A 27,868-nucleotide genomic window follows, 5' to 3' on the forward strand; every position below is an offset into this window, starting at 1 on the left:
AATTCTGATTCTTTCCCTGCTGGGCTCCGGGATGAAGGTAAAAGGCATTCTCTGGGGCCTGGCCAAGGAGCCCCGAACTCCTGATCCTAAAACCTGCATCTTTGACTTCAGGCTGCTGGTGCTGTCAAGGAAGGGATTGTGATGCATGTTGCTGAGTTCTGACTTTCACGAGCGAGACCAGAGAGACCGTACCTGGGAGAATTTCACAGGTGTGCGAGAGTAATTGCGTGGGATGTTCGCTGGGATAGGCTGATGAGGACCAGCTGCCACAAGTCACAGCAAGAAGAATCTGGAGGTTCTGGTTTGCCAAAGAATCTGACACCCCAGTGAGCTCTTGATGGCTGAGATGAAAATTTGAAGTTCCTTGGTTTGGTTGTGCAAAGCTTCATGAATGGAAAACGTCCTTTCCATTTTATATGCCCTTTCCTCCCCAGCTCTTCAATGCCATTGCGTTATCATGGGTTCGTTCTTTCTTTCTTTCTTTTCTTTCTCTCCTTGAGAGTGGTGGGGAGAGGCAGAGGGTGGGGGGGGGGGATCTTAAGCAGACTCCACACCAGTGCAAAGCCTGATGTGGGGCTTGATCTCATGACCTGAGCTGAAACCAAGAGTCAGTTGCTTAAATAAATGAGCCACCCAGGTGCCCCTCACTGGAAATTCTGGCACCAGAATTCTTTTTTTTTTTTTTTAAATATTTTATTTGACACACACAGAGAGGGGCACAAGTGGGGAGAGGGGCAGGCAGAGGGAGAGAGAGAGGCAGATGCCCCACTGATCAGAGAGCCCAATGCAGGGCTCGATCCCAGGCCCCTGGAATCATGACTTGACCCAAAGACAGACACTTAACTGACTGAGCCACCCAGGTGCCCCCGGAATTCTTTAACTTGAGAAACTTGAACTCTGACGGACCACGTTCTGACCTGAGTCTCAGGCGGTTGATTCTACATCGTTCTCTCACTCTGTGGCCTCAGTTTTCTTCACATTCAAAGGGACATAATCCCTCCTCCCCATTTTACAGAGATGTACTTTGGGTGTTGTAGGCCTTAATTTGTAATAAGAAAGTGGACTTCAGAAAGGTCCTTTTCCCCGTTCAGCTTGACTTTGAAAAAGCAGTGTTGCCTCCCTGAGCCTTGCTTCCCTCCTCTGAAAATTGGGGAGAGTCATGCCTGCTTGAAGGGGCGTTATGGGTACAGAGTGAGAACGTCTGGAAAGTGTTAACCTTGCATTAATCCGTGCACACTTTAAGAGCCTGAGAAATGTTAGTTGTGGATGGACAAGCATGAGGATGACATTTTTAAATCATTGACTTTACTAATAAGAGGTGACTTTGTGGCCGTGGATGTCCTCCTGAGCTGTTGCTCTGTTCCATAAGAGGAACATCTGCTTTAAGACACAGGTTAGTGTGTCTTAAAGCAGTGTGAAACTGCTTTAAGACACACTAAAGACACACTGTTACATAGTGTGAAACTATGTAAACTGAGGGCTGATGAAAAGGGGTATAGGATTTAGGATAACGTGTGGAGATGTAACTAGAGAATGACGTCTCATTCCAGGCGCCTGGGTGGCTCAGTCGGTTAAGCATCTGCCTTCAGCTCAGGTTATGATCCCAGGGTCCTGGGATGGAGCCCCACATCAAGCTCCCTGCCCAATGGGAAGTCGGCTTCTCCCTCTGCCCCCTCCCACTCTCCCCCGCTGCTCCTGGTTGTGCAGGCTCTCAATCTCTCTCAAAAATAAATAAAATCTTTAAAAAAAAAAAAAGTGAGGTCTCATTCCTTTTACCTACAAATTGGGAAATCTCGGTATATACTATAAAGCAGCCTTTCTCCAGGGTTTCTATGCACGGAAATCACCAGGAAACCTTGTTAAAAGGCAGATCCTGATTTGGTAGGCAGTCATAGGGCTGGGTCCCGAGGTCCTGCAGTTCTAACGAGTTCCCAGATGAGGGCGTTGCTGACGCCCCAGGTGGACTGGGAGGAGCCAGACCCTGGAACTGCCGGTGAGGCTGACCAGGATCCCGATTTGTAAATTCCTCTGTTATCAACCCATGGTTATTTTCTATTGACTTACATTAAACTTCAGAACAATTTTGTTTTCAGTTCTTATTTTATTTTTTTTTTTTTAAGATTTCGTTTATTTCAGAGAGAGAAATCACAAGTGATGGTGGAGAGGGCTAGAAGGAGGGGCAGAGGGAAGGGCAGAGGGAGAAGCAGACTCCCTGCCCAATGAGGGGCTTGATCCCAGGACCCCAAGATCATGACCTGAGCCAAAGGCAGACACCCAAATGACCGAGCCACCCAGGCACCCCTCATTTCTCATTTCACATTGGCCATCTTGCTACTATCCTGACCCCGGTCTCTCTGTCTAGTACTTAATTTTTTTTTTTTTAATAAGAAGAATAACTGTCACGACTAGTATTTGTATAAGGGTTACTATGACCAGGAACTGCTTCCTTAAATTCTCACAACACCTCATAAAGTAGGTGCTATATTTACCCCATCTTACAGGTGAGGAAACTGAGACACATATGGATAAAACAACTTGCTCAGATGCTCACCTCGTGGATGGCAACAGGGATCACTTTAGGAGTTATTTGAAGGAACCCTGTGTAAATCAGGGACCCCAGGAATAGCTGGAGTAGTTCACTCTAATTCATCAGTTTTTGTTACTCCCACTTGGGTCTCATCATGTTTAACAAGATGCAGCGCCCACCCTCCTGGATCCAGGGACTGTGGTGTTTATCTGGAATGTGACCCCAGATGAACTGCAGAGGCTTGGAACCACGGAGGGGACCTGGGGCTAGACCCCACACTGTGCGCTCAGCTTCAACTTGGAGAATGAAGGACACAGCAAGCAGGACACATCCTGCTTCATCCTAAGTTGAGTATAAATTCAACTTTTATCAACCAAATATTTTCTATTGACTGACATAAAACTTCAGAAAGTTTCATTTTTACCTTCCGAGGGCAGGACTCTTGCTACCATCCTGCCACTTTCTAGTACTCTAAAAATGCTAAAATAAGAAGGATAAAGATGAGAGCAAGGACAAGAATAAGACCACCCTCACAACCACAAGTCTGCAGTGCAGGGCTGTGCCACAGTGCTCAGACCTGAGTGCATTCAAGGACAAGGATGGGGGTCCTGTGTGTTGGGGGCTGTGTAACTGGCAGTTGGGGGAAAGTGCACGCACTGGAGTGCGCCGCTCAGAGCCCGCGGCTGGTGTGACCCTGCGCTGGCTGCTACTCATCCTGGGACCTGGGACGAGTCAGTAACTCACGGGCCTTCCTTTTCCTCCTTTGTAAAATGAAAAGATTGGACAGTTTGGGAATTTTTCAAAGAGTATGTTTTGTTTTGAGCTAGGAACCCTTTCTTCAAATAAAGATTTATCTGGAAACTCAGAGGAGGCAGATGAGCCATAGTTACTCTGGTGGAAGTTGGGGTGGGAACCAGAATCCAGCCTTCACCCCAGTCCCTGAAAAGCCTGATTATTCTGTACATGAGCTTCAGAACACCCAGATGAGATGATCTAAAGCACCCTCCCTCCGCCAGATTCCACACACTCCATGTCTGTGTGCTCACAGGAATGGAACACAGCCTATCTGGAGTCTTCTGTTTGCAAGAGTACTTGACTGCTAAAGGTGATCTTGTCCTTGACCCCAGAGTCTGGTTTTTAGGAAGTCTAAAAACATTTAGCAAGACATCCTCAGAATTGACTTATTCTTAATTGGCTTAATGTTGTTGTTTTTGTTCTATCGTTAAATTCCTTACACTAGACTTACCCTCTTGAATTTGGAACTGGGTAGGAAGATTGTTGTTTTGATTTTTTTATTAGATTTATAAGGTTGTGATATATGTAGTGACAAACTAGTCTAACCCCCTTTGGATCTTCAAATGAAAGTGGAAAGCGGGCAGAGACAAACCACTAAGATTTTCAAAAGTCAATAGGAAAGTCTTCGGAATAATTAGTTTGCCTGTGACCATAAGTAAATGGTTGCTTGCATTAGAGACTAAGTATGAATGTTTTACTGTCAGTTAACTGCTAACTAGGCAGGGTCATACAGAATGTTAAAGTCCCTCAGAGTGAGCTGGGAAGCTGAATTGAGTCAGCGGTTTGAGGGAGCATCCTCAACCTCATTGAAATATGCCATGTTTTCTCTTCCCACTAACTTTGGACCCTGCTTCCAAGGAGGTAGTGGACCAGCTTGGTGGAGGTACACGCAGCCAAAGGTATAAGTGAGACAGAACGATGTCGTAACATTGCTGGGGCAGGTACGTGTCTTCTAGGGGTGTATTTTCCTTTCCTACCCTCCAGCAACAAGAAATTCCATCCAAAATGCAGCCCTCTGTGCCTAACACTGTCAATAAATACCCTTGTCCTTTCTTTAGGGATGCAGCTATGTGTGCAATATTTTACAGACGCCGTGGTTGTCTCTCCCTTCGGAGCCAAATGGAAATTGATGTAGAAATCATAAAAATCCAGACTCTAGGAAATCGTGATGATTTAACCTAACACTTGATCCTCTTACAATGAAAGTGAGGTAGAATCTGCTCGTTCTGCGGTCATTTTCTTCCTTGTAGACTTGATCCTCACTGCTCTTTCTGAAGCACAGGAAGATTGGAATCCCCCCACCCCCATCCCGATCCTACAGCTTATTTGTGTCAAATGAGTCACCGAAGAGAAATGCCTGTTGTTTTCACAGGGAGTACAGAGGCCTTTTCGTCCCAGTAGCCAGCGACAGCAGGTGGGAGCAAGAGTCAAGGCAGACAAAGTAGGTAAGGGGGCCAGGAAGTAACAAGTCCACCACTGTCAACTCCTTAGTTAATGGCGGGGGCAGGGCACGATGCTGAAGGCTTCTCATGCCAACCACTAAGTACATTCTGTTTCTACTTCTTCCCTCTTTGTTTGAAAAGGTTTGCACGAATAACATCCTAGATATCGGTTAATTGGTAATTGCGGATTCTTTCAGCAGGACGGCAGGGAGAAGGCTTGAAGATGGTTACACTGGGTCATTGTATCACACCTCACTGTAGCATGGTGACTACGACCCTTGGAACTGAGTTGGAGTCCCAGCTCCTCTGTCTGCAAGCGGTGACCTTGAGAAAGTCACTTTCTCTCTAGCCTTCATTTTCTCCTCTGTTAAAGAGGGATTAATAACACCCTGCTTCTAGGTACTGACCTTCTAAGATTGCTGTCGAGAATCCGGTTTCTGTGTGCTGGAGATTTTATCTCAAATCCTTTTTGACAAATATTGGCCAAAAGTAAATAAATAAAGGGAAAATAAAAAGAAACAGAAGGAGAAAGAAAGGGAAGGAGGGGGAGAAAAGGAGAAGAAGAGAAAAAGCTGACAGAAAATATCGGTGAGTTTTGTTGTCTCTCATCTCTTCTGATGTAGACAAAGCATACATTAGTGGCCCATTTTATAGGTTTAGAAGATAGCTTGGCAGTTTGCCTAGGATCACTGGTGAGCTAGAGCCAGGTCAAGAACTTGGGTCCTTCTGCCCGTCCCCGGTCTAGTAAGTGTTGGTTGGCATCTCCAACCTGAACAGGAAACACTGCCCTGTACCATAGGCACGAGGCGGGGGAGCAGTGTGCCACGATGGTTCTCCCCTCACTGCCGCCTTATGGAGACCAGTGCCAGCCAATGGCTGTGTCTCTTTGTGAATGAGATTAATTCAGGAGAATCTCATGAAAACAGAAAATGACTCAGAAAAAAAATGATTCTTTTGACATCAATAATAAGAACGTGCCCCCACCCTCCCACCCTCAGTTTTCAGTGTTCTAGACTTTTTGCAAAAAAAGCATTAGCAGCCTTTGGGTATGCAGTAATTCTTGTATCACTAAACTCATGTTTTGCGTCAACTCATAATTTCAGGTGTGGTGGAAATGGCTTTGGCATTTTCTCTGATAAAATGATTCTCCCTGAGCTTTTGCAATGTCTTGAGGAAGTTCTAGCATCCTGGGCATGGCCTCTGATTCCAGCTGCTTGGGTCTGAGCCACAGCTGTATCTCTCGCAGGGGGAGTGACCTGGGGCAATTTCTTTAACTTCTCTCCACTTTAACTGCCTCATCTTTAGGATGGAGATCTGGTGCATGCCTCAGAAGGTTATAAGAAATCAGCGAGGGAATCTTTGTTTGATGCCTGCAGAGAGAGAGAGAGAGAGAGAGAGAGCCCTCAGTACAGGGGAGCTATGAATAGTGACGAGGCCGTTCTGTTTGCGGTTTATGAAGCTGATAGGCGTGACCATAGGTAACGGGCATTGATATTCTTAGTAAAGTCCTTAACATTTTCTTTCCAGTCATAAAAATAATTACGTGGAATCTACCTGGAAATCACAAGCAGAAACTGGGTTTGCTAGCACAAAGATACCTGTGTGCTATAAAGACCCTTCTAGCCTTGCGGAGTGCTTTGTGTTTAAGGGCTTGGTGAACTCCAAGTTCTTTCAGTTCTTAAAGTTGATCCTTCCAAGGGAGTCACAGCTGAGTTTGGGTTGGGGCCAACCATCTGGGCTTCTAACAAAGTATCAGCAGAACCCAAGTTCAAGGGGAATGACACATCAGTTCTTCCCTGTTTCCTGTGCCTTTCTAGTTAGGGTCTGGAAGGGGCTTCTTCCTTAGTGAATATGACTTTTTTTTTTTTTTAAAGATTTTATTTATTTATTTGACAGAGAGAGATACACCAAGAGAGGGAAGACAAGCAGGGGGAGTGGGAGAGGGAGAAGCAGGCTTCCTCCTGAGCAAGGAGCCCAATGCGGGGCTCGATCCTAGGACCCCGGAAGCATGACCCGAGCCAAAGGCAGACGTTTAACGACTGAGCCACCCAGGCGCCCCGTGAATGTGACCTTTCAAGAAATGTCATTTTCATCTTTCCCAGAGGAATCTTTTTTTTTTTTTTTAATGGAATTCAATTTGCTTTAGGTTTCTTTCTCCTCGCTGACTTTGAAAGATGAGGCTGGGGCCCGTGCGTGTTTCCTTACTGATAGCGGCTCTTCCTGTCTCTCAGCTCTGCCATAAATCCCATTCGGGTAGGCTTCATCTCCTAGGCCAGGTCTTTTCACACAATCTCTTTTAAGATGTGCTGTTTGCCTAAGAACATGCAGCATCTCTGGGGACCATACCTTCCCTGCAGACAGAGCCGGGCGCCGTGGCCCGTCGAAGCCCCCAGACAGCAGAGCCGAGCGTTGCCGGGCAGAGTCGACCTGCTGCTGCATTCTGTGCCGCCTCGGGCCGGTCCCCAAAGTCCTCTGGCTTTAAGTTGTGTCATCTCTGACGCTCTGAACGGAATTATCTCAAAAATCCTGTCCAGTGCTCTCCTTCCCTTGAGCAGGGTTTTGTGTGGAGTTATTTGTGCTGGGGTTAGGGTTCTCTGACCAAATAAATTTGGGAAATGCTTATCTTATTCTTCTCTTACAGAGTTAAAAGGCACACGTACATATTCATGTCGCTGAGAAATCCACGGTTAAGAAACCTAACAATGCTCAATCAAGTATTTCTCAAATCTAGGTGACTATGCAAATTAAAGCATTTTTATTCATTTACTTTGCTGACTGACAGTTGCTTTCCTGGGAAGAGTTCCGAGGGGTTCTGAGGGAGAGGCTTGCACTGAGGTTCCTAGATGATTGAGTTACGTACAGCGAGGAATGTACAACAGTATCTCTGATTTTCCTTTTTCTTTTTCTTTTTTTTTTTTAAGAGAGCAGGCATGCGAGTTGGGGGTGGGAGGGACAGATGGAGAGGGAGAGAGAAAATCTCAGGCAGGCTCCAGACCCTGCACAGAACCGACTTGGGGCTCCATCTCATGACCCTGAGATCATGACCTGAGCTGAGAACAAGAGTTAGACACTTAGTTGACTGAGCCACCCAGGCGCCCCAATATCTCTGATTTTTAAATGACCTTCTAGAAGTACCATTGCCATGTAATTAGAAAATGTTTGAACGTTTTTTTTTTTTTTAAGATTTTATTTATGTATTTGACAGACAGATCACAAGCAGGCAGAGAGGTGGGTGGGGGGCGGGGGAGGAGGAAGCAGGCTCTCCACGGAGCAGAGAGCCCGATGCGGGGCTTGATTCCAGGACCCTGGGATCATGACCTGAGCCAAAGGCAGAGGCTTAACCCACTGAGCCACCCAGGCACCCCTGGTTGTATGTTTTAAACTGTTTTTGAGTGATTGGTTCGTGGAGTCTAATAAATCACCCAAGTATTTGTGTCAAATCTGGGAGGTTGTGGCTGGGAAGGAGCTGCTTTGCACTGGCTGATGGCTCCCAAAGTCAGTTTCAGTATCGGCTTGCTTTCCACCCTCGGCAGTCCTGCCTTATGAAGGGGCAAGGAACCCATGCAAGCTGCTTTTCGCTGGAGTCCTGGGTTAGCCCCAGGAAATAGTAGCAGCACTACACGTGGTTTCTTCCTCTGCTTTTCATGTCAAATACGGTAGGAATCATAATTTGGGATTTCAAGGGAATAGGGAAAACTAGCTTCCATTACATTTGAAATGAGGCTAATGAGAATAAAAAACAAAAACAAACAAAACCCCGCAGTTGTGAAAGGCTCCTATTCCACTGTTTGGTAAGATTCCCAAGACACTAACAACAACAACAACAAAACCCCACTAAGGTAAAGCATGAAATCACTGCCATGAGAATGTTAGGCATTAGGCGTAATCAGAAGATTTCCATCAATGTGACTGGCCTTTTGGCAGCAGCTGACATAAGACAGCTCTGCGAATGCCAAGCATTTTATCAATGAGTGGTCCAGTTGTGATCCTTTGTCTGGCGCCTGGTGATTTGGCCAAGTCAGGAGAACGTTATCAGAAGCAAAAAGTTCCAGGCAGTGGCCTGGGCTAGCAGGAGAGTGGTTGGGGTAATCCAGGAGTATGACTGTCCCCAGAGCCATTTCAAAACAAAACAAAAAAGCCAGCTATAAGAGAGTAAGCCAGGGATGTGCAATTAATCAAACTTGATATTGAAACAATGTGATCATGTAGTCTTTCCTTCCAGTGGGTAGTTTATGGGCTTGATATTAAATTAATATCTCAGAATGGTTTTGGTGCTTATCTTAATTAGAGGAATGAAATGATTTACCCTCACACTTAAAACAATGATGTCAGTTTCCTCCAAGCTCCTAACCAGAGGCTGGGGGTAGTTGTCCTAAGTGTCTTTTCCCATTTAAACTGTATCTTCGTAATGTTTCCAATTTGCAAAAGCCCCTGTGTTCAAAAATAACTAGGAGAAACTCTGGACTGTGGGTGGCGGGTAATTCAACCCAGCATCAGGGCATTCCTGACTAAAGGAAAAAAATGTCTCTTTCCTGAGCCTTTCCGGATGAGGTCATTGTTTTCAGACAGCCTGTACCTAATATAAATGGGCTCAAAGTCCATGGCTTGCCTCAGACCAGTGTGTTGTCAGGGAACCACATCCCAAGCCATGAGGAATAGTCCGGCTGATAGTAAAAGGAACCTGCTCGAGTTATAGTATTTTTGTTAAATCCTTGTATTCAAAAAAGCAGTAAGTGCCCATCTGGTGAGACAATAATTCATTAAACGATAAAAATGAGGCAGAAGGCTTGGGAAGATCAATCTCTCTCTCTCTCTTTCTCTCTCTCTCTCTCTCTCTCTTTTTTTTTTTTTTTTTTTTTTTTTGTCTCATGTTTCTGAGTTATTGTGAAATGACATTGACCAAAATCTGGATTCTGGACTGTGCAAAGTGGAGGAAAACCCGAGGGTCATTCCGGGCGCGTTTTAATGGCGGAAGGGATGATTTTCTGCAGGTGCGATGTCAGGGAACTGGTGTGTTCTTGAGTGGTCTTCAGAATTGGTGGGAGCCAGAGTGGGGAGGAGAAGAGGGTGAGGACTCTGTGCACGAGGAGGGAGCAAGAATCATGCAGGAAACTTCTCGTTCTTCCTGAGCTGGCTGGGGCACACCCTCTGGGTGGCACACCCCTTTCTGGAGTCCGGCTCAGCCCACGAACTCCTGGGAGGAAAGCCAGGGACCAAGCCTTCCCTCTGAGTAGATGCAGTCCTTCCGTGTGTGCCCGGCCACCTTGTGAAGAAAAGCTGACATCTTAAGCTCTGAGATCTGTGTGTTTAGTGAATGACCTGGGAACAGACTGAGTTCATGGAGCCTCATCACGTGGTTGAAGACAACCAAGGTTTGTTTGACTGTTCATTTTGTAAACTTGGCATACATGCTGCCTGGGCCAGACCATGTCTTTAAAGATGGGGAGAGTTCAGAGGCGTTTCCGTTGGCTCAAATAGTTTTAGGCTTATTTACAATATATTAACACTCTATGTGCATAACTTTTTTTGTTGTTAAATATGTATCATCTTTGGCAATGTGTTTAAAGATATTATTAATATAATGAGGTTTTAAAATTGACATGACTATTTTGTAGTGGGAATCCAGCTAAATCAAATTAAATTAGGGATGCCTGGGTGGCTCAGTCGGGTAAGGTTCTGCCTTTGGCTCAGGTCATGATCCCAGGGTCCTGGGATGGAGGCCCATGTGGGGCTCCCTGCTCAGCAGGGGGTCTGCTTCTCTCTCTGCCCCTCCCCCATGCTCGTTCTCCCTCCCTCCCTTTCTCTCTCAAATCAACAAAATCTTTAAAAGAAATAAATTAAATTAAATTTAGATTGGTCTGTTGGAGCACTTTAAAAAGAGTCTTCAGTGACTGTGAGCGAAGCCTGTGATTCCATTTTTGCTCCTGTTCCCCACCCCACCCCCCGTTTTTTAGGCCCCATTTCCATGACAATACTTCCATGTTAACATAGCTCTGAGATGAATTCTTTCCTCCTGAGGATGTCGTTTATTTGTGCCCCGACATGGGGGCACGCAGGTGCTTTGAGTTTGGATCCCATCTCTAGAATGCTTCCCCCATAGTTGTGCTTTGTGGGAGTTTGTCCCCTGGAGAGACTGGCTTCAGGAGGGACCCAGCTTATCCTGCTCAGCATCCCCAGAGACTGGCAGACACCACCCCAACTTCACAGGTGGCCTGTTTCCCTGAAGCCAGCAGACTGTCGATTCATGTGGCCTCTTTTGATACTGGGCCTTTAAGATAAGAGATTGTAACTTATTTTGGCTTCAGAATAGGCTAGCGGGCAGTTCCATGTAAGGCAGATCCGCTCTGTACCCTCCCACCTTCACTTCCGAGCCCTCTGCCCTTCTCTGTTTACCAGGATGTCCAGTGAGCTGACGGTTGCCTTCCTATCCAGGACATGTAGGACCGGGGGACCTGGCTCTCCTGCCCCTCACATGTCCACACTTGTTGAGAGGTACAGGGGACCTGCAGGTTGGCACCCTCTGTGACTGATGAATAATTCGTGGTGACTTCTTGTGCTGGGAAACTTTCTCCTGCAAATGAATGTTATTTTGAAAGACAAGGCTGTTTTAAAATTCCGCCAATGTTCCGTATTCTTTATTGATCTCCCTTAGACATCCACTGGGAAGACAAAAGTTGACAAACATCAGAAAAATAAAATGTAAAGCGGACAGGGGCCCCATGGGGGCAGTCAGCCAACTCTGTCAAAACTAGTTCCCCCTTATTCTTTCTGAAGTGTAACATCACCTGATGTTATAAAAGGCCTCTAGATGCTCAAATAATGTCTGGGCTCTCCTCGAAGATAGAAATCTGAATTTTAATTATAAGGTGCACCTTAATTAATATTAATGTATTACTAGTATTTGAAGTTGGAAACTCTGATTCGATGGCTTTTCCTAAGTGAAAGGGATAAAATTAGAATATCTCAAGATGTCTGCATGTCTCTATTTGAATAAACTTGGAGCCCTCTCTTTTCCTGGCACTGTAAAAAGAGTGGATTTTGGTTTTGGTTTCCAGGAAAGGTAGGGCAGGTTTTAGAAAATCTTCCATGACAGAGAGATTATAAGTAAACTGAGTAAGCCATATATCTGATTATATTTTTTTGAGGTCAAACTGGAAAAAAAGAAATAATCTTTCAAAAGAATTTCATTTCTTTTCTCCATTTTTTGACTACTCTTTCTTTCTACTCCATGGCATATTTTTAAGGGATTTGGAGTCTTTCCACTCGTTGCCAGCTGGAATTTACAGAACGTGTATCTCTAGAACACTCAACAGTTGACTTGAATCTCGGTCATAATTAAATGGGAAGGCTGACAGATTATTCTGAGACTCAGAAACAGGCACACCTTATGTTTGGAACATAAGGACTTTCACTACCCTGCATTGTTTTAAAAGTATCCTCCATTGGGAAAATTGACAATACATTTCACTTACCTACTTTTTAAATGGAAGGATATTCTGAATGGATCTATAACAAACAAGTTTGACCACTCTTAAATTTTGTCTCTTTTTCCTGCAGCTGGGTTCCCGATACTTTAAAGCTTTAACAAAGCTATCCTTGCTCATCCGTCACTCTTTAATGAGTACATCATTCTGTCCTTTCTCTCCTGGCACACCTTGAAAGCATTGGCTACTTAGATGACTGTTGATTTACTACCTTCTGCTCTAAATGATACGCTTAGAGCTGGTGTTTGCATACAATTAATAGTAGTTTAGGCATACAAGGCACCCAACCTACTCCTTTATATGAACATCTAACTGTTGGGGTGCCTGGCTGGCTCAGCGGGTGGAGCGTGCGATTCTCAGGTTGTGGGTTCCAGCCCCACGTTGGGTGTGGAGACCACTTAGAAATAAAATCTTTAAAGGTTGGGGTGACCATCAGGATATCAATTCAGAATACCGGGACTGGGATTTTGCAAAACTTATCTCTAAACCCCATTCCCTTCCAAAAAGGGGGGGGGGTGAAACATGCTGGCGAGCACTCCTTTTAGATTTCATCTGAGAGAATGGAATGCTGGACAGGTTTTTCTGCTTTAAGAGGCAGTCACAGCTGCCACTGCAAATGAGCTCTGCCAAGGTCAGGGACCAGTGGGTCAATTAGAGCATGACATTGCCGGGGATATGCCCAAGCAGTGGGAGCCGGCCTCAGGAGCACCGGCTATCGGGTTGTCATAGAACAGTCAACAATAGAATGAGCTTTGAGAGGGCTTGTCCCCATCTCCCCTCCTGGTCCCTGTCTCTGCCCCTCCCCCTGCTGTTGATGCTTACAGGCTCCCTTGCCTGACTGCACCGAGGTACCTTGACCATCCCCCAAAGACCACATATCTTGAAGATCTTAATGGAATAGAAACTTCCTGAGCTGGTATTACTCTTCTTTACAATACTTTTCCTGGGACTCATACCTCACGCCGACAGGTGACTTGAAGGAACAGAGAGCTAGAAGGTGAACTGGAATGCAGAGTGCCCTTAGAAAAAAGGCACCACATTGGGGGAGTGGTATGATTTGGTGGAAAGCGCATCTCTTGACTCTTTTTAAATGACTTAAGTGGTCTGTTTTCCCGATTTTTCCTATACAAGATGTCGTTGCCTACATGAACCCTCAAATGCAGGTACAGATGCGTGAATTTAATCAGCCATTTTTCTTCTGAGGCTCGTGGCCTCACCCATGTCTTTATTGTTATTATTTTTTTTAACTTTAAAAGAACTCTCACTCTAATAGTCTGTCTCTCTAATTGGTAGCTTCCTCAGGGAGGGTCTGCTGATGTGTCATAGAGCCCAGGCTGGACTTGGCATTAAAGCAGCTCGTTAACGTTCTGTTTGTTACCATTAATTTACGAAGCATCTTTCAGCAGGTGGCAGGCACCGTGCTAGGTACTATCGGGTAAAATCTTTTTCATTTAGAATTCATAATCTTGGAAGGATCACTGGCATTATGTGCCAAAGATGAGCTGAGCAAGTCACCTACGTGACAAATTAATAACCTCCTGAGCAGGGTGAAGCATGCAAGTATAGGAATATAAGATGTTAGGGGAGATAGTCACCTCAGGAGATTACGATGCTGGCTAGGGAAGGCCCAGGGGCTCCTGGGATAGAGATGAGCCCGGTGGTTTCAAGGGGCACAACCTGACCACAGATCATGTCTCACCGTGGTTCCAGCGTGGAGGAAGTTTGTCTCTTGTTCTTCAGAACCATCTCTGCCCCTTCTCACTTCCAAAGCCACAAGGGATTGGGGATTTACATTCCCCTTGCTAAAATGGTATTCTCTGGTGAATTTCAAAGGTAGTTTTTCTAATGTAAACCAATAATTTCAGACTTGCAGGAGGAAAGTGGGTTCCGTCTGGACATGGTGTCAAGCTCTTGAGCTCTAGAGGCAGAGGGATTTGATTCCTAGCCTGGCTTTGGTATCTTCTAGCTGTGAAGTTCTCCAAGCCTGTTTCCACATCTATAAAATGGAGTTCATAGGTACTACCTTCTTTGTAAGATCATGAGTATTAAATGAATATGTTTACGTTTATAAAACCCATGACACAATACCTTACTTAATATAATGACTTACATAATTACTGGTTATGGTTCTACCTGAGAAATGTAGATGCTTCCAAATTATTTTGTTGAAGTGTCTTGGAATCCAAGACCTTGATTCAGTTTGGGTTTTTTGGTTTTTTTTTTTTTTTCATTTTCTGTGTGTATTTTATTTTAAATTGTATAAATCATATAAGAATAAGCTTTTGCTATAAAATTTCAAATAATATATGAAAGGCAAGCGTTTCCTTGACCACCATTCAAACCTAGGGGGTAACTACTATTATCAGTTTTATTTTTTCATTTTATTTTCAACAAAATAATTCATGTTTCTAGTCTTCCAAATGAAATAGTGTCTTCTCTCATGAGCGAGAGACAAAGGAATGAAAGCCAGGGATTCTAGAGTTTTCCTGGCCCGACTCCCTTCGATAACCCATCCCTCCCTGTTGCTCAGTGCAGCTCTTTATCTATTTCATAGTGTCTTTGGACACATGACCCAGCATGGTTTTTGAAAGTTTGGGGAGCCCCTTCTAACCTTTATGTTTTAGATATTATCTATTGTCAAGAGTATAGAAGAGTTAATTAAATCCTAAACTTCCTTTGTAGTAAATCAATAGATAATGTCTACCATGAAAAAAAAAAATACCAAGAGATGACCATGGAAACATCTTATTTAGGGAAATGGAATTAAGTACCAGAATAAATAGCTTAAAAAAAAGTTGAAAGAGGTTGTTGCCTCCTCTCTCTTATCCCATTTCCACCTACGCCAAAAGGGACCTTCCAGCTTGGCACAGAACCTCATGTCATTTTCAGCAGGCATCCGTGAGGATTAGTCTCTGGGCAGAGAGATGAGGAGGGGGAATGGAGGTGTAACTCCTTCCCATAAAGACTGTCAGGGCTGTTCAGTCTTATCCTTCATCCCTGCCTTCAGTGGTACCAGGTACCCCCAATACCAGCCCCTTCCTGGTGTGCCCCAGTAGGCATCTCTCCCTCCAGCTTAACTTACAGCCTCCCTGCTCTTTGCAGATATCATTCATTCACTTTCCAGCTTCCAAAACGGTGTCCACACCTCGTCTGCCGGTGTTCCTCTCTTGTCGTTTTGGGGTTTTTTCAAGATGCAGAGATAAACACATGATCAAAGCACTATGTTTAACCAGAACCTTGAAGTTTTGGAACTCAGTTACTGCCTATACTCTAATTATCCGCCTCCTTTTGTTTCCTTTCCTACAGCAGAAGTAGAAGTTCTTTGATATTAGAAACTATAATTTTTATATCTCTCAGAAATCTCTGTGATTGAGTCCATGGTAGATGCTTACTAAATTTTATTGATTAGTTATTTATCCTTTGTTCTTTGGCTGTCGAGGGACATTTATGTCCCCTATACGTCCCCTATATATGTCCCTATATGTCCCCTATATGTCCCCTATACTTTATACTTCCCCTATACTTTAGCAGTATGGTCATGTAAGAACCAGGTCATTTAAAAAAATTTCAACTTTCTCATTTTTGCCTTTAAAATTCCAGGGAAATACAAGAATTAGCAGTCAGTATTTTCAGGCAAATAAGTTCTATCCATTGCCTATTGCTGTTTTATACCCATCCCAATTCAGAAATGTAAAACAATGATCTTTTATTATGTTTCATGGATCTGCATACCGAGGGTCAGTGGCTTTCTTTGCCATTAGCGGGCAGTTCGGCGGACTTACTCCTGTGTTTGGAGGTAGCTCTGCTCCATGCATCACTCACCCTCCTCTTGGCACCAGCAGGTTTGTCAAGCATGTCCTCATCACAGTGAAAGAGAAGGACAAGAGAGCTAGCACAAACATGCCTGGTCTCTTGGGGCCTAAGTTCAGAAATGACACACTGACATGTCTTCTTTACTCTTCTGGCTGGAGCAAGTCATGTGGTCAAGCCCAGTCTCAAAGTGAGCAGACATTGGAAAGTGACATGGCAAAGGACTTGGCTACAAGGAGGGATAAATTAGGGTCACTGATGCCTACAGGGTCCTGTGGCCGTAGCAAGGGCATTGGTGAGAGTGATCCCTTGTTGACACCAAAATAAAAGTCTATGCCTCGTTAATCTGGCGGAACTTTTGTTTTTTATTTTTAAGAAGAGAAAGACTAGTTTAACCCACAGGGACCTTGCTAACCGCACTTGAGGAAGTGATCTACAGATGAAGCCAATGAACACTGATGTATGTAGAGCAAAAAAATCTAAGAAAGAGAAGTTTGAACACTTTGGGTGACTAGCCTAAAGCAAACTCTTTGTCAACGACAAGATAGTAACTGTTTTTAGCCTTTGTCAGCCAAACAGTCCTTCCTGCAACTCACCAACTGTGATGGTAACACAGGAGCAGCCGTGGGTAATACAGAAATGAATGGATATCACTGAGTTCCAATAAAACTTTGCAAAGGCAGACGGCAGGCATTTTTGGATCGTCTACTGAGCTGGAATAGTGAAGGAAATAAGAAAGAGTCAGCTAAGGAAAGCTTTTTGAAAAAGGAACAACTATCTTGAAGGCAGTAAAGATTAATGTCGCTTACCAAGATATCTTTTAGAGAAGTCAGTAAAACCCGTATGGTCATTCAATAGACAGATCTTCCCACAGGCTAATGTGGCTCGAGCAGAGTGAAAATGCCACCTTCGTCCACGTTATTACTCGTTATAAATCATTTCTGCCTCTAAAAGCCTGTTTGAAAACACGCTTACCGAGAATGTTGATGCTTTTGTTTAGCTGGAGAAAGAGGGGGAAAGAGGGTTTAGAAATACAGCACAAGAAACACCTAATTAAAATGATTTGATTTTATGCCACTTTAAAGATTTTACTTGACCGACGTGACCTAGATTTGTATAAGGGAGCTAAGGGGTTAATGGGGATGATTTATTTTAACTTCTAAGAATATACAGGATTCAAGTGGACGTTTGTCCGTCTCAGTTGTATTTCACTTAGAATTACTTAGCAATCTTCATGAGGTTTTTTTTTTGTTTTTGTGGTTTTTTTCTACCCCTATATTTGAAGATAGAAAAAAAGCTCAGAATGCTGTTGGGAAATGAAGGGTCTTTCTTTCTCAAAATCTTCAATACCTGTTTATTCATTTACATTCAGCCTGTCAGTAGCCTGTTACGTGGGTAGGTTTCTGCTCATTAAACTCAGATACGGGGGCGCCTGGATGGCTCAGTCGTTAAGCGTCTGCCTTCAGCTCAGGTCATGATCCTGGCGTCCTGGGATCGAGCCCCATCTTGGGCTGCTTGCTTAGCGGGAAGCCTGCTTCTCCCTCTCCCCCTTCCCTTGCTTGTGTTCCCTCTCTCACTGTGCCTCTCTCTCTCTCTGACAAATAAATAAATAAATAAATAAATAAATAAAATCTTTAAAAAACAAACAAACTCAGATACAGAAGTCTGGAGTATTGCTTTTAGAAAGGTGGGAAAAAGGAATGCCCCTTGGGTAAGAGTCTCAGTTCTCTTAAATGTTTCCTAAAGCTTCATATCTTTCTTAATGTTTGTTTCTTGGTTTTTCTCTCCTTGTGGAAGATGTCAAAATATACATGGAAGGTGGGTACTGGAATATATTGTCCATTTCACTCATTTCAATTTTTTTTTTTTTTTTTTTTTTTGAGATCCTGATTGATACCAGTTATTGTCCTAGGACCTGGAGTTGCCTCAGTTGAAAAAGCTGACCCCTCCCTTCGTAGCACCCACAGGCTGGCGTCAGCTATGGACATGTGGACCACAGCATGTCAACGTGCCCCTGGGAATCCCAGGGTGGGAGGGAACCAGCCTTCTTCAGAAATTAAGAGGGACTTTTCCCAAAGTAAATAAACTCCCTCCTGATTTTACATACCTCTGATTAAAATCAAACTGCACCTTAAAAGGATTTAGAATTTTCTTCAGAGTCATTACACCCAAGGTTGGCAAAAAATTAAAAGAAATCCTGGGGAGGTTTTGAGAACACAATCATTTGAAATCCCCTGGGTTTCTTAGAAAAACACCATTTTCCCAGGTAACATAATCCTGTTTTAAGGGCACTCTCACTGTTACTGATTATTATCTTACATCCTTCGTAAGATACATTTGTATACATGTTTTCCTTCTTTTCTTGGGAAGTTCTCTTTCCTCTATGTCAGTTACTTTCCCAGTGTTTTGTGTTGAATTGTCCTTTACAAAACATGTTGAGTCCTAACACCCCCCCCACCCCCCCCCCCCCCCCCCCCCGCCAGTGAATGTGACCCTATTTGGCTCTAGGGTCTTTGCAGATGATCAAGATAAGATGAGTTCATTAGGGTGGGTCCTGATTCAGGATGACTGATGTCCTTTTTAAAATGGGAAATTTGGACGCACAGGTAAAATGATGTGAAAACTCAGGGAGAAGACAGCCATCTACAAGCCAAGAACACCTGAGGCCACCAGGAGCCAGTAGCAATGTGGAGTACAGATCTCCCTCTCAGCTGTCCAAAGGAACCAACGCAGCTGACACCTTGAGCTCTGACTTTTAGCCTCCAGAACTGGGAGACAATACATTTCTGTCATTTAAGTGAATCAGTTTATGCTACTTTGTTAAGGCAGCCCTGGGAAGTGATAATATCTCCCTGATGCATAAAGTCATTGTGAGCCTTACAGAGTGGATGCATGTCAATAAATGTGCACCTTAGTGACTGTTGCACAGGATTATTTTATTACGGTGTGGGTTTCAGCCTGGGGGGTACCAGTGTGGGGCAGTCTGTATAGATCCTACGTGCTACACCGTTTGTATGTGTGTGTATACATCCTACATCCTTTTCATAGGAAAGCAGATGATCCATACTTTATAAAGACATACTTCCCAAAGAGGATATCCAAAATGGCCAATATGTCTCACCATCATGAGACATCAAAATGCAAGTTAAAACCCCAGTGAGATGCCATTATTCATCAGAATGGCTAAAATTAGAAGGACCCTTAGCACTAAGTCTAGGTGAGGAACTGAACCAATCATTTTGGAGAGCGCCGTCCAGTGCCTTCCAAAGCTGACATATGCCTATTCTACACAAGGTGTATACTCAAGAGAAATGAGTATGTATCCACGAATGGACACATACAGTAATAGTCATAGCAGTTTTATTCATAATAGACCCAAACTGGAAAAACCCAAATGTCCCAAAACAGGAGAATGGATCATTTAGTTGTGGTTGTGGTGTAGTGTTCAAAGGGAACATTACTTAGGGTGGGAAGAACTACCAATACACACAATGTGAATGAATTGAACAGGCATTATGCCAAGCAAAGAAGCCACAGATTTATCTCAAGGTAAAAAAACAAGCAAAGCATCTCCTATGATAAGTCAGAATCGTGGTTGCCTGGAGGAAGGGATTTGCAGTATTGACTAAATACAGAGGAACCTACTAGGGTGTTGAGAATGTTCTAGATCTTGATCTGAGAGGTAGTTACATGGTTGTACACAGGTAAAATTTCACTGAGCTCTGTACAAGAGGTTTTTGAACTTTACCATAAGATGTATTTCAATAAAAAAATTAACTTTAGAAATTACCTTAAAAATATATTTGAATGACATGGGAGAAATTCTGATAAGCAAAAGTTGTAAATTGCACATATAATGCGATTTGAACCACATGAAATATTTTATGGGAGAAAACTGAAAGACAAAAATTAATATTAATACTGATGTATTAATAGTGGTTTCTGGATGGTGGGATTATGTTACCTTCATTTCTTTATGGTTTTCAGTGTTTCTCAAATTTTCTCTAATGAAGTATATCAGAAATGGAAATATCAAAATCAAATGGAAGAAACTATAGGTAAGAAAATACGTGACATATCTCGACCCTCAGTTATAAACCAAGTTTGCAATTCTAGGGGTGAATTCGCCACTCAGAGATGGGTGAATTGGCCACTCAGAGATGGGTGAATTCATAGGGGAGAGTTACAGAGGGCTTTGCAGGGCAGTAAACCCAAGGAGGAGGGACGGGCGGTGTGGAGGGAAGGGTTTGGTTGAAATCAAGATTAGTAGGTGGTCAGTTAACCTAGTGTGATGTTTTTTCAGCCTGGTCTTTGTTTCTATCTACTCTATGGATTCTGTGGAACTTCAAGTATCTAATTGCTTTTTTCTAGGACTCTAACATGATAATCTTTTAAACCATTTGTAATTCGTATTCTTAAAAAGCTCTTTTTCTATCCTTTTGGATCCTTAGGCATTACCATTTGCTCGGTTCTCTATTTCGAGGCTGCCTCCCCCCCCCCCCGCTCTGCTTCTCCATATGCCCGTGTGAGTTTAAAAATTGTGCCAAGCAATTCTCTCCTTCTGAAAAAAATAAATAAATAAAAGAACCACAGAAACACACACACACACACACACACACACACACACACACACACACGGAGCTCCAAATGATCCATCTGTCCTGTTGAAGACATCCACCACCCACTTCATCCTGGTGCAGGCTATTTTTGCTTGCTTTGTCTTGAGAGCTCCAATATTGGAAGCCTTTATAGAGGCTTCTATGAAAAGCAAGGCACTTTGTTTTTCTATTTTATACCTATTACAGGGCTATGCACAAGGAGATGTTCGATAAATGCTGATTAAATTGTCTTTATACAGATCATGGTCCATGCTACCTTTCGATTTTCCTGGGAAGTTTTACTGATGGGTACACATTTATAATTATGAAATGGATTGTGGAAAGGGTAATATTCTTTAGAATCCAATATTTCTCTAAATCTGTTCTCTGCAAACCTATATCCTCTTAGATGAGTTTAATTACTACATTTTTAAATTATCCATGATAAATTGGAGGATGTATTGAAGCCTTCTGTGAGTGGTTTTTTGGTTTTGTTATGTTTTTTTTAACTGCTTCTCTCCTTTTCTTGGCAAGATAAGTAATAGCATTATGCTGTGTTACTGGAAATTTTAATCAATAAAATGCATGCGTCTTTAATTAGAATGCTAGGAAGTACTGCTGAGTTGCATTTTGTTAATGCAATGAGCTGAGAGGTTCAAGCATTTATGCACAAAGGGTCAATTTGAGTAAATTGAGTCTAGATGGGCAATTCTAATATTCTTTCCCAGATAACCTACAAGAAGATTCATTTTAAGGTCCAGTGCTCATAAATATTTGTAAACCATCTCCCGTGAAGCAAACACAGAAATGGAGAAGGCCACCTTTGCTTTCAAGAAGTTCATGGTTCAATGATTTTTTTCCTCTTTCATCTATTCCTATGGCTCCAGCCTTCACTTTGATGGACACTGCCAGAGATACGGCTCTGGCTTTGACTTTTCCACTGAGACTCAGAGAAACATTCCCATTTGTCTGCTAGACACCACTTTGTAGATACTATGATGACATCCTAAACTCATTATGATATCGGAAATTAGTTCATTATCAACAAAACTCAATCTCTTTCCTGTATCTCTTGTCTCAATGGCTGTACTTCTTTTTCCCTAGTCACTCAGGCTCTATTCTTTGGAGTTCTAACCAAACCCCTCGTATCACAGATTTATTTCCCCTTTAGTAAGCATTCCGCATCTTTGTATTCTGGCCATTTGTCCATTGGAGTCAAGTCATATAAACAATGCCCATCCTCAGTGTGGCTGGGTGTATGAATCCAGGCAAGAAAGGGATGGCTCCATGAGGTACTCTGTATTGTGGGAAGATGTTAGAATTGTCACGTGTTCCTTATCTACTAACAACTTTGTCTTACCCTACTTGCCCCATGGTTAGTCAAGCTTACCTATCTCTTGTCCCATCTCATCCTGGATTAGGTGTTCTCCCTGTCTGATTCCTTCTCCCATGTGCTGATTCATAATTGACTCCTTTCCCGTTTCCACTTCCCTTTTTGATTCCGTACTTCCAGAGACAGACAGCTCTTCCTCCCCCAGGCACTGCCCCTTCAAAGTTGGTATAGTCTGAAGTCTTCCTATCCAGACTGCTGACCCAGGCAGCCTCCCAGATGATGGGCCTGCCCCCATCAATGACGTGGTATCAACAGCAGTCCGTTCTGGGACTCCAGAAGTAGGTATTGCATTTGTTATCAGTTCCAAAGTTCATGAAATGGGTGTTTACCATGTGGTAATCACACCCAGATTATGATTTATAGCATATTGGAGAGAAGCTATGATTTTTGCATCAGGAGAAATATTAGAGGTAAAACTTAACAGGGAAACATGGATGAATTTCAAAACCATGCTGAGAGAAGAAGCTAGAGGCAAAGGGGTAGAGCCTGGATATCTATGTTTATGAAGTTCTAGAACATACCAGAGTGGTGACCAGAACAGTGGTTGTCTCTGGTGTGGAGATGAGCATAAGGGCGAAGGAGCACAGGGACTTTTCTGTGGGAATGGAAGTATTCAATATCTTGATAGAGATGTGGGTTACATGGGTGGATGCATATGTCAAAACTCATTGACTTGTACATCCAAGATCTATGCTTGTCACTATGTAAATTAGACCTTAATTTTATAAAAAAAAAAAAAAAAGTTTAGGGAAAAGTTACAGAGTAGTGTGTATGATTTAATCCTACGAGGGATTAAAGATCCAAGATTATATAATGTGGATATAAACAATAATATAATGGAGAAAGGACAGTTTCTATTTGTCACATGGAAGAAAATGTGACAAACTTTGCTCTGAAAATGCTACTAGTATTACACACATAATTGTTGGGGGAATACAGGGATGTGCACACGGTGGCTCAGGACAGAGGTGCCTTAATTAAAATCTGATTTTACAAATGAGAAGGTATGACTCTTTTATGTAAAAACTGCCAACGCTTCTCAAATCTGGTACCCCACCACGTTCTGCCAGTACCCCAAATAAATCATAACTGTTTGGTTTAAGCTCAGTGAGTGGGAGGGTTTACACCGAGGTTTGAAAGAACTTGTACAGAGGTCCCAGACTGCTGGCCCACAGGCATGGTAGGCCTGGAAGCATGTTTTCTCGTGTGTGTGTGTGTGTGTGTGTGTGTGCGCGCGCGTGCGCGCGCCCCTATGGGCATGAGCGGGGTGGGTGAGAGAGACAAATTTTTTTTGTTGTTTTTTGGGTTTTTTTTTTTAGCTAGTTGCAAATGTTTGAAATTTGGGAGATTTCACATAAAATTCTGAACATCTGGCCCTACTTGGCCTGCATCCCAAACTAGCAATAATTGTCTGGATCTGAGTAGTGGCTGCTTCTTTAGGGAGGACTGTACTTTACATATATCCTAAGGCTCACGAGTATCTCAGGACCAACCTATGGCCTCAATTGTTTTAATTTCTATTGTTAATCCCACATCTATGTCCAGAGCCCCTCGTAGGGACTAGGATCTGCTAAGGGCTTTAGTAGATACATAGAGGAGTTACTATTATTGTATCCATTTTACAGATGAGGTAGTCAAGGTTGAAATAAGTGAAAAACTCACCTGAGTTTGCCCAATGGTACGTAGCAGAACTAGGTAGGATCTGAACGAAGTTCTCTGACTCCAGAGCCCAGGCATGCGCTTATCCACCACACTGTTGTTCTTCTTTATGCATTTTCAACTTAGGTTCAACCATTATTTAGTACTTAACCTCTGGGTTAGTTGAGTTCTTGATAGTTTCCTTATGATTTATTTTGATAGATGAATCGCCAGTCTCCAACCTCTCTTGATTTTGCATCCTAGCATTAAAAAAGTAAAACAACACATAGCTATGTGTATTAATTGCTGATAAACAATGCACTTGAACTGTATTAATGTTGTGTACATTCTAAAGCATATGCATACTTTAAAATGTTAAAGGAGACACACACACACACATATGCTCTAGAGTTTTCTTTCTACATTTCAGTAGATTATCTTACAGTGATTACATACCCTATTTTGACAAACAGGAAACAAAATGATACCTGGATGATGATTCTTCCTGAAAGCATCTTTCACATCAAAGACTCCCAATTTTGCATCCCGTAAAATTGTCCCTTCCAAGTCAAAGGTGCCGCGTGGAAGTCACCAGACCAGCTCAGACTATAGAGAGACAAGGGCAGGTTCCCCATTGTTAGAAAAAGCATTGTCCATCCGTAGCCACATTTAAAACACCGTGTTCTGAAGCCTTTTACAGCCCTGAAATTCCGAACAGTCAGAGACATCTTTTATTTATATTAAGTTCTTGGACCTGCCTTTGGGGAATTTAGGTTCTCTTCACACATCGAGCTCTGACTGTGGGTTTCGTTTCAAGGGGAGCAGTGACCCCTGGGTCTCAGTTTCTCAGTCCGAGTTGTAGGGGCTTCCTGTAGCATGTGTCACCCCCCTCCCCTCTCAGGATAGCTGCCATGATGAACACGTTTCTGGTTATAAGGTTCTTGGACAAAAACAAGTGCTGAGTGGGGCAGTTACTACTGAATCAGGCTGAGGCACTGGTGGCCGTGTGCCCAGTTTTCTCAGCATTCTGACCCTCTGGAGAAAGAATAGCAGTCAGCAAACTGTTCGGAGGCATTTGTGTGTGTGTGTGTGTGTGTGCTTGCTCAGTCGTAATGCCATTTTATTTCTTTAAATAGAGTTGTTTATAGGTGGATGGGTAGGTTCTTCCTTCTAAGACCTTCCCTGGCTCTTGACCACCCTTCCCATCATCAGGTGTGTGATCTGAATAAAACATTCTTCTGGAGCATCCTCTCTTCAGATCATCCTTTCTGCCTTCCCCCAATCTGTTTATTTGCTTGGTACGTTTTTTTTTCTTTGAGGTTCAGATCAAACTTCGTATTTTCCATAATCCCACCAGCACCAGGCTGACTCAGTCTTTCCCTCCCATGCACCTTCATAATATCAGAGCACGGCATGGAGAGTGTGCTGGAGGAGCACGTGTGACACACACGCCTGCAGACTCCCTAAGGGAAACGTGTTTTTGTGTGCCATTGTTGGGAACGGACTAGAAATACATAACAATTGTCCCCGTAAGAGGTGGAACACAAGCCACTTGTCTTTCAGAAACACATTTCCTGAAACAAGATGGGATCGGGAGGGAGACAAACCATAAGAGACTCTTAATCTCACAAAACAAACAGGGTTGCCACACACATACACACACAAAAGAAACACATTTTCTTTAAGACGGAAAATTAAGACGCACCACTTCCCACATCCCAAATCTCCAAGCCCAGCCCCCAACCTCTTACGCTCTAACTCTACATGGGGGAGGTATTTACCAAGTTGCGCTACAGTTGGGCCCATACATGCCTGCATCGCCTGTAATTTGTGTGCCTGTTGAGGGGCCCCGTCTCATTCACTATGAAGGCTAAGACCTGACCTAGCCTACTGTAGGTGCTCAGTAAATATTTGTAGCATGAAGATAGATCCCTTAAACAAAAGATGGTGAAAAGCCTGACACTGATTTTAATCAGGTGTCCTGTTCCTTATCTACCTTGCTTATTCCTCATGACCATAAACTACAAGGAGTTCCTCTTTGAAGCTCAAGTTTAAGTCCAGAGGTGAACGATTGTAAGAAAAGACCTTGGTGAGCCGGAGGCCCTGCTTGCAACATAGTCAGGAAATAGATTATCTGGGGATGGTTGATGTTTTCTAATAAACTGACAGCGAGCGTGAGGTTTGCCAGAGCGAGTTGGAGCTATTCATGTTGAGATAGATGAATTATAAATACTTCAAACCATGTCGCTGGAAACACTTCCTTCGGCATTTTTCCTCTGGAAGGGCTGAGCAGGGAGGCTGGGGCAGTCAGGCACCGCGCGCCCGCTCGGGGGCCAGCGCCTCTGTCAGCAGACGTCCTGAGAATCGCCGACGTCAGGGTTTCTGGGTCCTCGTTCAGCTACTTATCCAACCACCAAGGACGGCTTGTCTCCTCATGACCAACCTCCAGCACAGCTTCCTGTGGCCTCACCTGGCTTGGGCCTTGCGGGCATGTGCCTGTCACTTTGAGCCTCCCAGGTCGGTGGCACTTTTAGATCAGCTCTGACCTGCAGGAGGAGAATCCCATCTCACATATGTAGGAATAGGTGGTTCTCAGGCCAGTCGGTATAAAAGGTCTTTCTTTTCCTTTCCTATTTAAGTAGTTAATAATGACCAGAGTGTGCTTTGTCTTTGATAACCTGCCTTTTGCCCAAGTATTAGAGGCTCCTGTTTCGCACTGAGTTCTTACTGGGAATAGTCAGATTCTCTTTACAAGACATTGAGCACCTAGGATGTGTGGGAGGCATGTCGGATACAGGGTGACAAAGGCAAGACTCCTGCCCTCTAGAAGCTTCGCAGCCAGCAGAGGAAATAGAAGTCTACAGATAACCACATTATAGTGCAGGATAGAAGAAATGCCATGGGAGAGCTGAGACTTTGGGACAAGGCAGGAAGGAACTGATTCTAGCCGGAGTAATTCTGGACACCTGGATGCGGGAGGTGAGAGTTGAGCGGCGTTTTTAAGCCCAGGTGGATTCTCAGAAGGATCGGGTGGGAGAAGGGTGAGGAATGTCAGGAAGAGGGACGCCTGGGTGGCTCAGTTGGTTAAGCAGCTGCCTTCGGCTCAGGTCATGATCCCGGCGTCCTGGGATCGAGTCCCACATCGGGCTCCTTGCTCCGCAGGGAGCCTGCTTCTCCCTCTGCCTCTGCCTGCCACTCTGTCTGCCTGTGCTTGCTCTCTCCCCCTCTCTCTCTCTCTGGTAAATAAATAAAATCTTAAAAAAAAAAAAAAAAAAAAAGAATGTCAGGAAGAGAGAAAGAAGCATGGGAACGATTAAGGGTCAGGGCATGCTCAGGGTAGAGAGAAGTTTAGAAACTGAATGAGAGCAAGGCTAGTGGGTTGTGATACCTAGTCAGAAAGGTAGTGCTGGGACCCCATGGGACAGACTCGTGGGGCAGCCTTGTCTCACATACGGGACTCGGGCTCCGGGTCGCCTGTGACCCTCCCAGAGCTGATCCCCGTCTGCGCCTTCTTCCTCTCACCGCCATTTGGAAATCTTGCCCGTGAAGAATATTGTCAGGGAGTAATCTGAGCCCCTTGCTGTCTGTTAAACTAATGACACTTCAGTCGTCAGAGCGCCCTGGTACTCTCAATCCTGAATGCTCAGCAGATTTTGTGTAGTATCTGAATTATTAATGGAGATGCTGTGGACCAGGGGGCTTGGCTGCTTGTTCTGTTCTGAGCAGGTCTTGGGCGGGTGGCCGTAGGGGAAGAGAGGCCGCTGCTTGCCGAGGGATGGACGAAGCAGGCCTTCCCGACGAGCTCTACCCAGAGGGGAACCTGTGCCAGTGTGCTCAGAAAATCACAGCCTGCTTTGGAGGAAAGGGTAAGACCCCGTAAACTGAGCTTTACAGAGGAGATGCCCAGGGTTGCCCTTGCAAGCGAAGAGAAGGGCTAAACTTGAGGCTTGCTGATGGCAGCAAGAGGCAGAGCTGCTGGAGGGGGAGAGCCTCTGAGGGGCCGAGGTGCATCTGAAAGTCTGACTGTGCCCCTTCCTCTGATGTTTCCCACTTAGAAAACTGTTTCTCTGCTTCCCCCGTTCTGCTCAGCAGCAGAGATCACCCCGATAACTGGGAGCCACGGCATGCACTTGCTGAACTGCTTTTTTGGCCAGGTTCTGATGAAAACCGGAACCCAAACC

General features: G+C 44.0%; 1 protein-coding gene across 18 annotated transcripts in view; it reads left to right on the top strand.

The window, feature by feature from the left end:
- Positions 1-27,868, top strand: part of ABLIM1 (actin binding LIM protein 1) — a 300,318-nt gene that overhangs the window by 68,118 nt on the left and 204,332 nt on the right. For 4 of the 18 annotated variants that reach the window (XM_004763813.3, XM_045068994.1, XM_013062103.2 and 1 more), the window contains exon 1: positions 9,949-10,136. The exons of 1 other annotated variant lie outside the window; for it this stretch is intronic. In XM_004763813.3, the coding sequence (XP_004763870.1) occupies positions 10,079-10,136 (58 nt within the window). In that variant the 5' untranslated portion in view covers positions 9,949-10,078. Of the gene's footprint in view, positions 1-9,934; positions 10,137-27,868 lie in introns of those variants that run through there. 13 more of the 18 variants (XM_004763810.3, XM_004763815.3, XM_013062101.2 and 10 more) reach the window with 8 other exon arrangements.

Source organism: Mustela putorius, unplaced genomic scaffold (genome assembly GCF_011764305.1).
Source record: "Mustela putorius furo isolate JIRA1106 unplaced genomic scaffold, ASM1176430v1.1 tig00003909_pilon_pilon_pilon, whole genome shotgun sequence".
NCBI lineage: Eukaryota > Metazoa > Chordata > Mammalia > Carnivora > Mustelidae > Mustela > Mustela putorius.